The sequence below is a fragment of the Cyprinodon tularosa genome, unplaced genomic scaffold (assembly GCF_016077235.1).
Source record: "Cyprinodon tularosa strain WSP-4 unplaced genomic scaffold, ASM1607723v1 ctg199, whole genome shotgun sequence".
NCBI lineage: Eukaryota > Metazoa > Chordata > Actinopteri > Cyprinodontiformes > Cyprinodontidae > Cyprinodon > Cyprinodon tularosa.
Window position 1 is genome coordinate 2219907 of NW_024038729.1, and position 15557 is coordinate 2235463.

Consider the following 15557-nt stretch of genomic DNA (forward strand, 5'->3'; position numbering starts at 1 on the left):
TTTAGCTTCAATATTTCAACATAATGTTCCTTCCATATGATTTCACCCATTTTATAAAGCACACTATTCTCTCCAGCAGCACAACATCCTCACATGCTGCCACCGCCGTGTTTCACAGGTGGGATGTTGTTAGAGGCTTGTAAGCTCCCTCTTTTATGTTGTTTTTGGAGTATTAGCTTCTTCCTCTCCAAATGTATCTGATAATAGAGAACCTTTCTAATAAGTTTGGATAGCATCTTAAAAAAGACTTTTGCTTTTTTTTTTAGGGTTGATTTTCTATCAAAACACTTCCTCCTTAGCCCTTTAAAGCCCGATCCAAGAATAAAACAAAACAGAAAATTTCTTTTTTTTGGTTTGTAGTCCTTATTTGGCCTTTTAATAAAATATGTAAAAAGAAAAAAAACAGAAATACATTTTTGATATTAATAATTTATTACTATGCGATAAGTCAAGTATATTTTTTGTGTAGTCTTCTGCCCTCTGTTATCAGGTATATCTGATTGTGTACAATAGGATTTTAAGCAAAGTTTTTACCATTAAATTATGCAAAAGGTGTCAGACGCAAAACATTTCTGAAACTGTATGTATCAAATATGATACATTTGGCATTACAGGGTTAAGGACAGAGAACCTGTCTAATTCCTGAACAATATCTGGATCCTCGCCATGCTGCTTAATCTTGCATATAAATGGATAAACATGACGCCATCAGAAGAAGCTCCATATTTCTCCTCCCAACATTTTGCGTCTGAGGTGGTTATAATTGTGCTTCTATTCAACTCAAATGTTGTGTATTTTCAGAGGCATATGAAGCCGTGACATCATTTGAGGCTTCCCATAAAGTTCATAAAGTTAAAGGGGAAAAGTAATAATAATTTGAGCAAATCTCTCAGTTAAAAGAAAGCTATTCTATTCCTTATTCTGGGTCATCCCAAGTAAAAAAAAAACATTTAAAAAACAGTCTGCTTTTAGCATGCTAATATCTGGTTCCAAGTGTAGATCATGAAGAACGCGTTATCCAAACTTAGCATAGAAAACCAAGCCATAGAGCTCTGTTAAACCCCAAGAGTAGATCCTTGAACCAGCTTACACACTCCAAACGGCTTACTTACGATGATAGCATTCATTCCAGAGGCTATGCCATATACTAGCCCGGCCAGGCGGGCTGCATATGTATACTCTATTAAATCATCCTTCAGTAACCTCAGAAACAAGTAGGTCATGTTGCAGTGCAGGGGAGATGCATAAAGGTAGCGGCTAATGGAAGAAAAAAAAAAAAAAAGAAGGAACAAATGCATAAAAAGTGATGTTTCTTTTTAAGGATGGGTTGGACCAACACAAGGAAACAAAAAAAAAAACAATATAAGAATGATTTAAAAAGTAGTGTAGAGTATGTATATGCAGCCTCATAACCAGCTTACTCTCGCAAAACAAAGACTTCTCAAAGGAAAGGTGCCGCTACATTTGGAAAATTCTTGAAAACGAAGTACTAATGTGGTTGATAAGCAATGCAGTAGCACAGGTGAAGGGAGGGAGAAAGATGGCGATTAAAATGAAGGCTAGACTGACCAAGCCTGGGCTGGAAGGCAGGTGAGATTAAACCTTTTTTAGGTGAAAGGTTCAGGATTTCTAAACGAAACTAAAATTTTTATACAAATTGAATAAAAAATGGAACAATATGATTAACAACACGCCAGGGCTGTCCTGAGACTGTGTTGTTTTACCACCAAATACAGAAAAATTTAGAGAAAGTCTAATCATCGCCTATGAACCCAGGACAGGTTGAGTGAGTCAGGGGGAGCAGGTGGGTCAATGAGGTCTAGGAGGCGACGTGAGGGAAGGAGGGATACTTACATACATCCCATAGACGGTATTTTGGAGGTCATAGCTCAAGCCTGCTAGCTCAGCTGCATATGCATACTCGTTGAGGGAGTCCTTGAGGAGCTCCAGGTACAAATATGCCATGTTACAATGCAATGGGTCCACGTATGCAAACGGGCTGCAGAAAGAATTACAGCGGTCAAACATTACATACAAACAGTTCCACTGAGGCTGCAGCCACAGGTTGACTACCTGCAACAGAACTAATCAGTCCGTCGCTGTAATCTGCCCTCACTGGAGGAGTCTGCATGGACTGTGAGGCAAGATATTTTATTTCATCCAGACCAAGCAGATCTACTTGAACACTTGCATTCTATCAGCCTGTCAGCCATCTTAGCTGTCAGACTTAATTTAACTGAAGAAACAAAATCCAAATTATAAATTTAAAGGCTACTAAAAAACTATTTGAGTAAAAAAAAATAAAAAATGTTTTTACGCAATTTTCAACATTTTAAAATTATGAAGTCAAAACATCCCGAGTTCGGTTAGTGGGAGCTAAGGGTTTAAGTTAACATTATTCCTGGAAACTTACAAAACTGCTATATTAAAAATAAATCTAAATAAATAAATTATTAAATGAAACTTAACATCAACTTCAAAACAAAAGTTGAGCTAACTCATTTAAAAATGTGCCTGCCAGCGTAAACACTTGGGAAAATGATGAAAGTTAAGAACAACCCCGTACCTCAGTGGATACAAACTTGCATTAAAGTAGGATTTATATGGCATAAAAAAATAAAAAAATTAATAAAATGCAAATAAAAAGAATATTTGATTCTCCAGTGCAATTCAACTAAGGAGGTGATTAATTTGGTTCAAACATAAAGGAGCAGCAGAAACCTGCTGGAAATGTGGCGAATGAACAGAAATAAATTACAGTCATCCTATCACCAGTTCACCAGTTTGAATCAGTTGGCTTATAAGGGGATAATAAAAAATCCCTAAAGTATCAGTCAAAAGAGAACACAAAATTCCAGAGCTTTTTAAATATACCCAGGAAAAATCTGGACAGGTTTTACTAGAGCTGGGCGATATGGCGATATATATCGTGAGGACGAGAGAAACATGTCTATCGTGACCTTTCTCCTCTATTTTTTCTATCGTGATAAACTTTTTTATTATTATTATTACTGCTAATATACATTTTAATATAATTTGTTAATATAACATTTTGCGTTTTTGCTATGCAAACTCTAAGTGTATATAACGAAAAAAAAAGAGAATAAAAAGATAATGTGTAGAGAACGTGGTTTTGCGGCACTACACCGCTTTACGTCACGCGGCTTTGCACCATACGTTTGCGACATTACTGACGGAGAGAGCCCGCGAAATTTCTTTCTGGCTTGAAAAAAAATGAATGATGGACACCCAAGAAGATGTTACCACAGCAGCGGTTACAGAGTCCGAAACGGTTGCCAGGTCACAGACACAACAAACACCACTTTTGCCCAAAAGGGGAGGCAGCTCGGTTGTTTGGTTATATTTCGGATTTCAGCCATCTGATAAAGAACAAACGCAGCCGATATGTAAACTGTGCAGCAAAGCCGTTCCAGCGGCTGATGCAAATACTTCCGGCCTCTTTTACCACCTGAAGAAAAATCATGAACAAGAACACGGGAAACTACAACCACTCCGATCAAAACAAACAAGGGATGAAAATACAGGAAGCACTGGAAAGAAATTCTCACAGCCGAAGCTTAAGGAAGCATTCGCCCAAGGATCACAATATGAGAAGACGTCTCAGCGACACAAGCAGATCACAGGTGCTATTTCAAGTGTGACGATCCCCTTCTGTCCAGTAGGTGTCTCTAGTCCTCTACATGTTTGTTCTTGTTTTTTTTCAGGAAGCAGGTAGATGGACTGTTAATTGCACACACCGGTGAATGATAAAAGGGGACGACTAGTCAGTCACTCGCTCTGCTTGTTTGCCCTCCGGACCAGGCCGGAACGAGCAGCATTGGTCCACACTTCTCTCCGACTGGCTGGCCTGATCTCACGGAGCATTTTTTTTGTAATCAATAAATCGTTGTTGCTATGGATCCGCTCGTCTGTCTCCCTTTTTGTCCTCGCCCTTGAGATGGGCGTGACAAATGGGGGCTTGTCAGTTTGAACCCGGATTGGAGATCAGCTTTCAGGTAGTGTGTTGAGTTGTGAACTCTGTTTTGTTGGGGGACGTTGACGAGCGTGCTGGGTTTGGTGAGTGAGGCAGCCGTTGTACATCTATTCTGAGAGAGTGTGTTTGTGTAGCAGTGATCGCTCCTTCATAGCAGGTCGCGGTGGTTCTGTCCCTGTCAGGCTTAACAACGATTTCCCTTATGGAGTTTGTTGTGGGGGGATTTTAGTGTGGTGTGAACGTGGGAAGAGCAGTTGTCTCGGGAGCACATCCGGAGTTGCAGGGAGTCGCCATTTATTGGTTGCTTTTTCGGACTCTCGGGCGTTAGTGCATAAATACCCATCACAAGTAACACCCGAAGACTAGCGGGGGAGATTAGCTAGATTCTGGTTAGGCAGTTAGAGGGACGGGGTCGCTGTGACGTTGTGGTTGTTTTGGGAGCGTGGGAGCTCAGAGTGCTACTGGTTGGAATTCAGGTGTTGTGTGGATAACTGTAGATGTTATGGCTGCTGTTGAGGATTTTTTGCGGGATCCGTCTGAGGAGGGGTTGGAGCGCTGCACACGCGAACAGTTACTAAAGATAGCTGAACATTTTACGTTGGAGGTCAGTGACAAGCGGTCTAAGGAGAGTATAAAAGCCGCCATTAAAGCTAATTTAACTGACTCCGGTGTGTTAGGACAAGCCAAGTTGCAAGCTGGCGCGACGTGGTTGGACACTGGCGTTTTTGATACTAGATTGACTTTTGAACAAAAGCGGGAGCTGCTTTTACTGCAGGCTGGGATAGAACAGAAAAGATTGGATGTGAAAAGGCTGGAGTTGGAAGAACGCAGACTGAGCTCAACTAGTGCGGGCAACGTCCCCCTTGATGCTTCCGGTAGGGGGGCGTCTAGCTCGTTTGATGTGGGGAATAATCTGCGTTTAGTTCCTCAGTTTTCTGAATGGGATCCGGATACCTTCTTTTCCCTGTTTGAGCGTGTTGCTGATAGTCGAGGTTGGTCTGATTTGGACCGGACACTGCTTTTACAGTGTGTGTTCACAGGCAAAGCACAAGAAGCATACTCTGCCCTCACAGGGGAGGAAAGTAAAGTTTATGCCACTGTGAAGAAGGCTGTTTTAACAGCTTATGAGTTGGTACCAGAGGCTTACCGACAGAGGTTTCGGACATGGGAGAAGGCTGGGAAACAAACCCATGTTGAGTTTGCCAGGGAGCTGGGAATCCATTTCAATAGGTGGTGTGCTTCCTTACAAATTAGCACTTTTGTTGACCTCTGTAATTTGGTTGTCCTGGAACAGTTTAAAAACTCTGTTCCGAGTCACCTTGCGGTATATATCAGTGAACATAACGTGAAGACAGCTGCTGAAGCTGCTAAGCTGGCAGATGAATATGTTCTTATACACAGGGGTGGCCGTGAGTATCAACCTCGCAGTGATTTTGGTTACAGGAGTGGCAATCAATCTTTTGTGGGAAGTCATGCAAAGGAGGAAGGCATTGGTTCTGATGTGAACAGTAGGTCAGAACGGATTTCCAGTGGGCATGTGTATGTGGATCTATCTGATGTGTGTCATTATTGCAAAGCCAGAGGCCATTGGAAGCGGGAATGCCCAAAAAGAGGTGCTCAGGTGAAATCGGTTGCTTTTGCTGCCTCTGAAACGCATGGTTTTGTTTCCTCTAAACAGGTGGACACAGGACGGAAGTATACTTTGGATCAGGAGGATTTTTCACCTTTTCTTTCTGACGGCCATGTGTCCATGGTGGGGAGTGATGCTACGGTACCGGTAAAAATTTTGAGGGATACTGGAGCTTTTAATTCATATATTGTGAGCTCTGTATTACCCTTTTCTGGGGAAACCAACACTGGAGACCATGTATTGATGCGGGGAATGGGACTTATGGTGGAACCAGTTCCGCTGCATAAGTTGACTTTGACGTGTGGATTGGTTCAGGGGGAGGTTATCATGGGGGTGCGCCCTGCACTTCCGCTGGAGGGAGTGGATGTAATCTTGGGCAATGATCTGGCTGGTGGCCGGGTGTGGGCTGATTGTCCACTACCTGCTCCCATAGTAACTTCTTCCCCTGTTCTAGGGAAGTTGGATGAGAGTGCTCAGTGTTTCCCTGGGGTTTTTACAGCTTGTGCGGTGACGCGAGCTATGTCCCATGCTGAGTCGGCATCTGTCCCTGACCATGAAGGTGGAGGTGCCGAAGATGGTGATTTTTTCTCTCTTTATGTCCCTGATTCTCTTTTGTCTGTTTCTCACAGTGACCTGGTGGCGGAGCAGAGAGCGGATTCTTCTCTTCGTCATCTTTTTGACCAGGTTGTCACTGATGACGAGAGTGTGGCCTGTGGGTATGTGTTGAAGGATGGATTGTTGGGGTGGAAATGGCTAGGGAGAAGTTGACCTCTTCTCAGGAGAAGATGAAGCGCATCTATGACCGTAAGGTGGACCATCGATGTTTTAGTCCTGGTGATCAGGTACTTGCATTATTGCCAGTTGTCAGCTCCCCCTTTCAGGCTAAATTTAAAGGCCCATTTACAGTCCTGCGCAAGCTGTCGGATCAAAACTATCTGCTGTCCACACCGAGGCGTAGGAAGTCAACACAGCTTTGCCATGCAAATTTGTTAAAACCCTATTACACTCGGGAGTCACAGGTATCCAGCAAAGATGAGGAGGTGCAGGTTGATAAGACTGTCTCTGTGGCTACTACAGTAAGTGGATTAGGTTTCTTATCTGCACTTGAAAACGATGGGGTGATTCCACCTAATGAGAGTTTGTTGACTGGCAGGCTGAAAAATTCTGATGTACTGAGGAATTTGGATTCTTTGTTTGCACATTTGTCTCAGGAGGAGGGCACTGAGTTGACTGCTATGTTTAATGAGTATCGTTGTTTGTTTGGTGATGTGCCCAGTCGAACTCACTTAGTTCAACATGACATCGATGTGGGTGAGGCACAGCCAATTCGCCAGCGCTTTTACAGGATTTCTGAGGAGAAGCGGAAGGTAATGGAGGGGGAGATTCGGTATATGCTTGAAAATAGTATTGCTGAATCCTCTGCATCTAGCTGGGCATCACCTTGTTTGTTGGTGGAGAAGGCTGATAAAAGTTTTAGATTTTGTACAGATTATCGGAAAGTGAACATGGTTACAAAATCTGATGCTTATCCGATGCCACGCATGGAAGATTGTGTCGATCAGGTGGGTTCAGCTCAGTTTGTTAGCAAATTTGATTTATTGAAGGGTTATTGGCAAGTTCCATTGTCTGGGAGAGCTAGAGAGATTTCTGCCTTTATAACTCCCTTTGGTCTGTTCTCTTACTCTGTAATGAGTTTTGGATTGCGAAATGCACCTGCAACCTTTCAGCGTCTCATGAATATGGTTGTGTCTGGGTTGGAAGGGTGTGCCGTATATTTGGATGATGTGGTGGTCTTTAGTGATACGTGGAAGGAACATCTGGCTCACATACGTAAGCTGTTTGAACGACTGGCTGAAGCACACCTGACCATTAACTTGGCGAAGTGTGAGTTTGCTAAGGCTACGGTTACCTATCTGGGTAAGGTGGTGGGGCAAGGGGTGGTGCGTCCAGTGGAAGCCAAAGTAACTGCAATTTTACAGTATCCCGTACCAACAACAAAAAAAGAACTCCAGCGGTTCCTGGGTCTTGTGGGGTACTACCGCAGTTTTTGTAAGAACTTTTCTACAGTGGTTTCCCCATTAACAGATTTGCTGAAGGATAAAGTGAAGTACACCTGGACAGCTTCCTGTCAGAAAGCTTTTGATGATGTCAAATTTGTCCTCTGTTCCTTCCCTGTTCTTGCAGCTCCACAATGGGATCGTCCTTTTGTCCTGCATGTGGATGCAAGTGATGTAGGTGCAGGTGCTGTCTTATTTCAACAAGATGATGATGGAGTTGATCGACCTGTGAGTTTCTACTCTAAAAAATTCAACCATTTTCAGGTGAACTATTCTGTCATTGAAAAAGAGACATTGGCACTAATTTGGGCTTTACAGCATTTTGAAATATATCTGGATTCTGGAAGTGTTCCTCTGGTGGTCTATACTGATCACAATCCCTTAACATTTTTGCATTCATTGCAGTGTCCAAATCGCAGACTGATGCGATGGATGTTGTTTTTGTAGCCCTATTGTCTGGATATCCGCCACATTAGGGGCTCGGACAATATTGTGGCAGATGCTTTGTCCGGGGCACCATGTGCTTAGGTTTAATGTTCAGTCCTTTTTTTTTCTCCAAGTTTCTTATAGGCTTTTCCAGTGGCTAGGGTGGCTGAGCTATTGAGGTGGGGATTGAATGGGTGATTGTGGTAAGACTGTAAAGTCCATTAGTATTGCAATTGTCACCTAGTTGTTAGTATAAATCGCTGTCTTTTTGGAGTCCCGGTTAGGACTCCATTTGTATGGGGGGGAGTGTGACGATCCCCTTCTGTCCAGTAGGTGTCTCTAGTCCTCTACATGTTTGTTCTTGTTTTTTTTCAGGAAGCAGGTAGATGGACTGTTAATTGCACACACCGGTGAATGATAAAAGGGGACGACTAGTCAGTCACTCGCTCTGCTTGTTTGCCCTCCGGACCAGGCCGGAACGAGCAGCATTGGTCCACACTTCTCTCCGACTGGCTGGCCTGATCTCACGGAGCATTTTTTTTGTAATCAATAAATCGTTGTTGCTATGGATCCGCTCGTCTGTCTCCCTTTTTGTCCTCGCCCTTGAGATGGGCGTGACACAAGCTATATCTGTAAAGGCATGGCCCCCGTTTACATAGTCGAGAAAGACAGCTTTCGGGACCTCGTCCGTACACTCGATCCCAGATATGTGATGCCTAGTCGAAAACATTTCAGTAAAGTGGAGCTGCCTGGCTTATATGCTAGTTGTCGGGCTGAAGTGGAGAGAGAGGTACGCAGTGGTGCGACGCATTATGCGTTGACTACGGACATGTGGATGAGTAGAGCAACACAGCCTTATATGACTCTCACCATCCATTTCATCAAGGACTGGACCCTCCTAGTGGAAAACAAGGTAAGTGAAAGACAAGAGAAAAACCTGGCCTTGGAATTTTATAAAATGTCAATAACAAACGAATATTAAATGATTAATTACTGCAGCGCAATAGCCAAGATTCTATACTGTTCACTGTCATGGCCGCAAATTGCATAACTGGGGTTCTTGGTTTGGGGTTGGGATTCTCATATTAGGAAACAAGATGATGGGTAAAAAATAGGCGATGAAAGATTTTTTTCAACCCTGTCCATCTGACGGACTATGAAAACATAAAATGCAACATCAGTTGTGGTATATCGTGATATATATCGTTATCGTGATATAAAATAATCCATATCGTGATATAGTTTTTTTTCCATATCGCCCAGCCCTAGGTTTTACTGTTACATTATAAAAACTGGATGTTTTTCCAAAATGAGGGAAAAAGGAAAAAAAGGAAGGTTCGTAAAAAGGCGTGATCGTCTAGACTGGGTCAGCATGAGAACAGACCCCAGTGAAACATGAAGGAAAACCTAATCATGACAGTTTTTAAGAAAGGTTAATTTAAGAAAAAAAATAAATGATTACCGTATTTTCACGACCATAAGGCGCACCGTACTAAAAGGCGCAGTCTCAGTTATGTGTGCCATTTCCGTATTTAACACACACATAAGGCGCACCGGACTATAGGGCGCGGGTTTTATATACCGGTACATGTCCTCTACTACGTTTAAATACCTCTATTTCGTATTTAAATATAGAGCGGGAGCAAAACTGAGTATGATTGTGCTATATTAATGTATGTATTACAAAGTATTAGTCAAACCTGGGAGCTGGCCGTGAGACAGACACATCGCTGATGACACAGAGCGCTGTGATCACTCCTCTGAAACAGTTTATTGATGCATTAATTAACTTAAAATGCAGAAATCTGCTGGCAGAATATGTTCGCTTTTATTATCCTGGTACCAGTAGTTTAGATTGTACCAGTTCTGATGCGCGCTGAAGCAGCTTTAGTGCTCTGGCTGCGTGGTGCAAAGGTGTGTCTGACACGCGTTGGGCGGAGCTACTCTATCCTTTCTTTGCCTTGCAGCTACATTTGCTGTGATCAGTGGGAATAAAGTAGTTTTAATATGTTTTTAAGTGGGAAAATCCACCTGAAAACTTAATTCAACAGAAGCCTCTGGCCGGGTCGCCTCCTCGCGGTTCACCTACACCTCCCTCAGCCACTCTTTCATAATCTCCTCAATGAGGAAATGAGGAGTTCTGCATAAAGCACATACCTGTTCTTTTATACACAATCCACACCCACACTTCCCCCTTTAACGTTCTCATGGCGGTCTCAAACATCCGCAGTAACAACACACATAGGGCGCGCCGCACTATAGGGCGCGCCGCACATTTTGAGGGGAAAAAAAGACGTTTGTATGCGCCTTATATTCGTGAAAATACGGTAACAGTTCCATTCTAAACCCAAACTTTCATGTGGAAAAATAATTAAATTTGATTCCTAATCAGAAAAATGCCTAAAGCATAAAAGGAAATAAAAAAAAAACTCTTTTGAAAAACTTCAGAACTACTTTTAATCAAAAAGACTGGATAAAGAAATCTATTTGTGGTAAAAAAAAAAAAAAAAGTTATAAATATCAATTCCACTCCCTATTTTAGGTTTATCTTTACAGGAAAAGTCACATTAAAGTTATATTTTTAGTTGACTTATTCATCTCATAATTGTTACATGTCTACATCTTATTCAATGGTATCTGCGTGTTCATTTTCTGCACTTATTGATCTCAGCATCTTTAACTCTAACTGGGCGCTTCATGACTGACTTAAAGGGGGGTGTGAATATCTGATATTCATATCTCTATTGTAGAATGCCATCATCACCCTAAAGTTGAATTTTAAGACCAGAGTAAAATGGCCAAAGATGCCCTTGAGCGTAAATATTTCTAAAAAATGTGGAAACACACCTGAAGAACTCAAAGTTCAGGCAGGCCTTCGGGAGGAAGAACTTGTCATCCTGTTTAAACCACACCTTGCTCATTGCAGTGTCCTAAAAACAAAACAGAAAAAGACTCAGTGATTATTGTGTGACTTTTAAGAGGCCAAAAAAATATTTTTAGACAGAGTTTATGCAGGCATTAGTAATTCTAAAGCTTTTTAATACTCTTTAAATTAATAAATTTAATGCCATCAATCCTTTGTCGGCTTTACGATCGACCAGAAGCAGTTCAGCACAAACATGTGGAACCAGTTATATCTGATATATCTGATGAAATTGTTTTTCTTAACGAAATAAAAAAAAGAAATAAAGCATTTTAAATGCCATGATAATCACATTAAATGAATTTTAATGCCAATTAAGGCATTCATTTAAACCCTGTTAGAGATAAATCTGCAAAGACAAGGTTCCCTTAACAGTTTAATTCATGTTCATTACTCAATATCTCGATAAAATTTGTATGAAATTTAGATAAAGTTAAAAAATGAAACAAGAAAACAGGTGTGACAAGAACTGCCATCCCAGTCTGGTAATAGACGATAAAACAATGGATGAAAGTGAAACCTGCCTTGATTAAAGTTGGAATTGAAGGAGAGTCTTTTTCTAGAGGGTAGATTTCCAGGTTGGTTGGGATGAACTCGTTTCTCATGGGCAGTTTGAACTTTCCGTTGAGGTCCGCACTGGCCCATTTCTAAAGGAAAACACAAAGGCGGCACGTCATTTATATCCCATTACCAGCAGGAGAAATGTAAGCCAAAGTGTTACACAGTAGAGAGGAGTTTAACACAGCGTGTTTACCCTGATGCTGTCTTCAGAAATGGCCTCCTGCTTGTACTGGGTGCCGTACCACTCCTCCTGCTGGTCTGTTTGACCTTCGAATGACTTTGACACCACAGCAACTCTGAAACGGTGAAAATAATAAATTCATCCATCAGAAAACTTTGAGTAAACTGCATTTGTTCACAGAGTGAAGAGCATTTAAATCAGCATCTTATTAAATTCGATTAGTAGATCTGTTGTTTCTTTAATCCGCAACATAAAGTTAGAAATGTCTAGTCCAGATGTGATAATGAGAAACTAATCCATGTAATGTGAATTCAATGCTGGACTATTGTGGTTCTTCTCTATCTGGTAGTCCACAAACTGTACTTAAAAGGCTTCAGCTGAACAAAAATGTTTCAAAACCAGATCATACCTCAATGAAGAGAAGCTAGCTTATATTCATTGGCTTCCAATAAAGTTCTGAATAGAATTTATAACCCTCCTTCTCCCATGTAAAGCCCTAAATAACCAAACTCCTTCTTATACTAGAGGACCGACTGTTCCTTATGTTCCTAACAGAGCACTTCGATCTCAATCTGCAGGTTTACTAGTGGTTCCTAGAATTTCTAAAAGTGGATCTTTTAGTTATGCTCCTCTCCTGTAGAGCCAACTACTAGTTTTAGTCTCTGTGGCAGAAGCACTGTGTGCTTTCAAGGAAAGTCTTAAAACTTCCCGTTTTGACAAAGTTCATAGCTACATTTCAGTCCGAACAGACGTTTCTCCTTGGCCCTGCTGTGGCTCTACCCTTCTTATACCTCATCCAAGAATAGTTAGGTTATTGTGAGCTATTTTCTATATTTATGCTGCTATATGTTTAGACTGCTGGATCACATAGGGACCACTTTTCCTCTTTCTACCTCTATTCCTCCATTCAGCAATATTTGTAAGTTCAACCTCTAACTTAGAGAGACAGTCCCTACTCAAAAATTGTTCCCAATCATATTTGCTGAATTTATAACAATTTCATATTGCTATTAAGGATATTTCTACTTCTAGTGTTCTCTACTACAAGGTTCTGGCTAAATAAATCAAATGTTAACTGCATTGTGTCCGCATTTCCAATAAAACTGCCTGATTAACCATTTACATAATTATTATAAAGAGAGGAGATTTATTTTAGGGAAAAGTCCTCAGATTTAACCACTGTCCCCATCCTGGTCTTTTCTAATTCTAATGTAGTGAAATATGAACACTAATGCCACTTACTGGTGAACACCGGGACTGCAGTGTTTCAACTGAAACAACTGAGATTGGCAAGGTAAAAAAAGAGAAAACAAATAGATTTTGTAAAGCAATGCCTAAATAAATCAGCTGGTAAGGAGGCTCAATCTGAGGTACAAACAACAACATCCACGAATCCTTGAGAAAAGAAATGCTGGAAAACGTTTGTTTATATTTATAAATATAGAAAATTAAAGGCAAGCAAATAGAGATTGCAGGAGTATCTATTCACAACCACAAACCTGATTTTTATCCTAATATTTGGGACAAATAAATAATTATTTCTTCTAAAGCAGGACAGAGCATAACAGTGGAAGGAAAATTTTCCATTTTATTTTATTACATATAAAAATATCTGATGAGTGAAGCATATTTCTACTTCTCAATGAGTATTTTTGTATGAGGTTTTTTTATGGTTAACATCCTCTATGTTTCGGTCTGCTGATGTGCTACACTGAGTGAAAAAACATCCTGAAGCTGTGTTTGATGCAAAAGGCTACTCACCAGGGTTTTGCACCAGGAAGCTGAATGCAAATGCACACCACACTTTCCAGATTTTACTTTTTGAAATTTCTATAAGCCAAGCATTTTTCTCCTTCCAAAGTAAAAAATAAATATGCTGTTTTCTGCTGCTCTACCAAGGTGTATGACCATTTTTTCATTGTTTATATTTTAAGAACTGGTGGAAATAATATGATACAAAAATGATCTCTAATCACTACTTGGTATTTTGTTGACCAGTTGTCAAATGCGTCACTTATTCCTTAGATTCCAAACTACTTCTAATAAAAAAAAACTCATTGTTTATCTTCTCTCTGTGAACAGAAACAGATTTGTAACACCAACCTGACATTTTCTGGTCTTAGTTTATCAAGCACCATCTCAATCAGATCTGGCCTGAAGTCCTCCAAGAGATACTCTGCAGCAAGAACTTCTTCAAGAGGGTAATACTGCAACACAAACACATTAGTTAAAGAGATGCATCTGGAGACATAAGAGAAAACCACAGTTTCTTTTTTTCCCTGGGATTCTGTCCTGGATGAGCAGAGGACAACAAGCACCACTATGAAAAGAAAAGATTGAGACAGATCTGTTCTTTATGTTTTGTCATAATGGATCATGGAAACTGGACATTATGGGTTAGAGCCTAATAGGATTAATGCATATGTCTTGTCCTTAGGTGTTAAATACTTGATTCTGTCAGCTGGAATAATCAGACAGGGGTATTTAAAAAATGTTTCCTTATTCTGACCCTGCTGTAGACAAGCTTAGGGGTCAGCAACCTGTGCAACCCTGAGAACCATTTTTGTCCTCAATCCTAGTAAACTAGCTTTGTTTAAAGTCACAAAAGCAACATGTCACTTTAAACCTGCAGCTTTTATTCATTAATTACTACTATTGAAAATTAGTTTCAGCTTTGAACTAAAGCTTTTATTTTCAGCTTCACAAAATTTCAATGATTGGCAAAAAAAAAAAAAAAAAAAACAGAGGGATAAATTAGTTAATTAAAATAAAACATGTAGTCTAGACTATTGGTATCGTTCCCTGTGGAAATATTATGCATATATGCAATAACAATAACCAGGAAAAACAGTCAAGCATCTTTTAAAAAAATGCTAAATTCTTGTGCAAAGCTCCTAAAAGCCTCCAGTTACAGACCCCTGCTCTAACTCTAGAAAAAAACACTCAGAGCCAGCAGGCAGAGGACATCAGCCAGTACAGCCTCGATGACCTTCCTCAAGTCTCCCTAGAAACAAGCTTTGCGTGTGGAGAAGGGACCTACATGCAATAAGCCTGCCACTTTGGAGGTGTAGCCGCGCGGTCGCTCCTTATCCTTGAACCTGAAGGCTACTTTACTTAAATCCTGCAAAGAGAGTGGAGAAGGAAAGATTAGAGGTCAGAAACTGAATTTTGAAGTGTAGAAAGGCATGTTGCATCTGAATAATCGTCTGCATCTCAGTGGATTGATAAAAACCTATTTCATTACGTTGGCATAGGTGGTGATTAAATCATATAGCAAGTAAAATAAATAATATATATTTTCAATTACTATTGCACAGAAAAGAAAAAAAGAAGATTTTAACCAAAATATTTTTTGCCAACATAATCTAATGGGAGGACTGACAGTTACTCAGCAGGAAGGAAGCTGGTTCTTCATAGAAAGCATAGGAAGAGGGGCGCCCTCTGATGGGGTACCAAATAACTTTGAAGGGAGTTTTTCCTCTCCACTGTCGCTACAAGCATGCTTAGTGTGAGGGATTGTATTTGAGTCAATGAGTCGATGCAATCAACTGGTTTTCCTTAGATAGAAAACTTTGAATCAATCTGACTGGATGATCTGGTTGAAATGTAAAGTGACTTGAGATGACGTGTGTTGTGAATTTGGCGCAATAGAAATAAACTGAATTGAATTGAATCAGGAATAACCTTGCATTCTTCAAACACCCATTCCTGAGGTCCCTCAGTGCGAAGTTTCTGGATGTACTGGAACATGTGGAAAATGATGTCTTCAACGTGCACTGCAGTGA

At 40.6% G+C, this 15557-nt stretch overlaps 1 protein-coding gene across 1 annotated transcript in view; it reads right to left on the minus strand.

The window, feature by feature from the left end:
• Positions 1 to 15557, minus strand: part of ide (insulin-degrading enzyme) — a 57565-nt gene that overhangs the window by 23931 nt on the left and 18077 nt on the right. The window contains exons 9-15 of the mRNA XM_038284100.1: positions 15457 to 15548; positions 14813 to 14893; positions 13876 to 13979; positions 11785 to 11887; positions 11555 to 11677; positions 10955 to 11037; positions 1855 to 1999 (exon numbers count right to left, since the gene is read on the minus strand). Coding sequence (XP_038140028.1) covers positions 1855 to 1999; positions 10955 to 11037; positions 11555 to 11677; positions 11785 to 11887; positions 13876 to 13979; positions 14813 to 14893; positions 15457 to 15548 — 731 coding nt within the window. The remainder of the gene's footprint in view (positions 1 to 1854; positions 2000 to 10954; positions 11038 to 11554; positions 11678 to 11784; positions 11888 to 13875; positions 13980 to 14812; positions 14894 to 15456; positions 15549 to 15557) is intronic.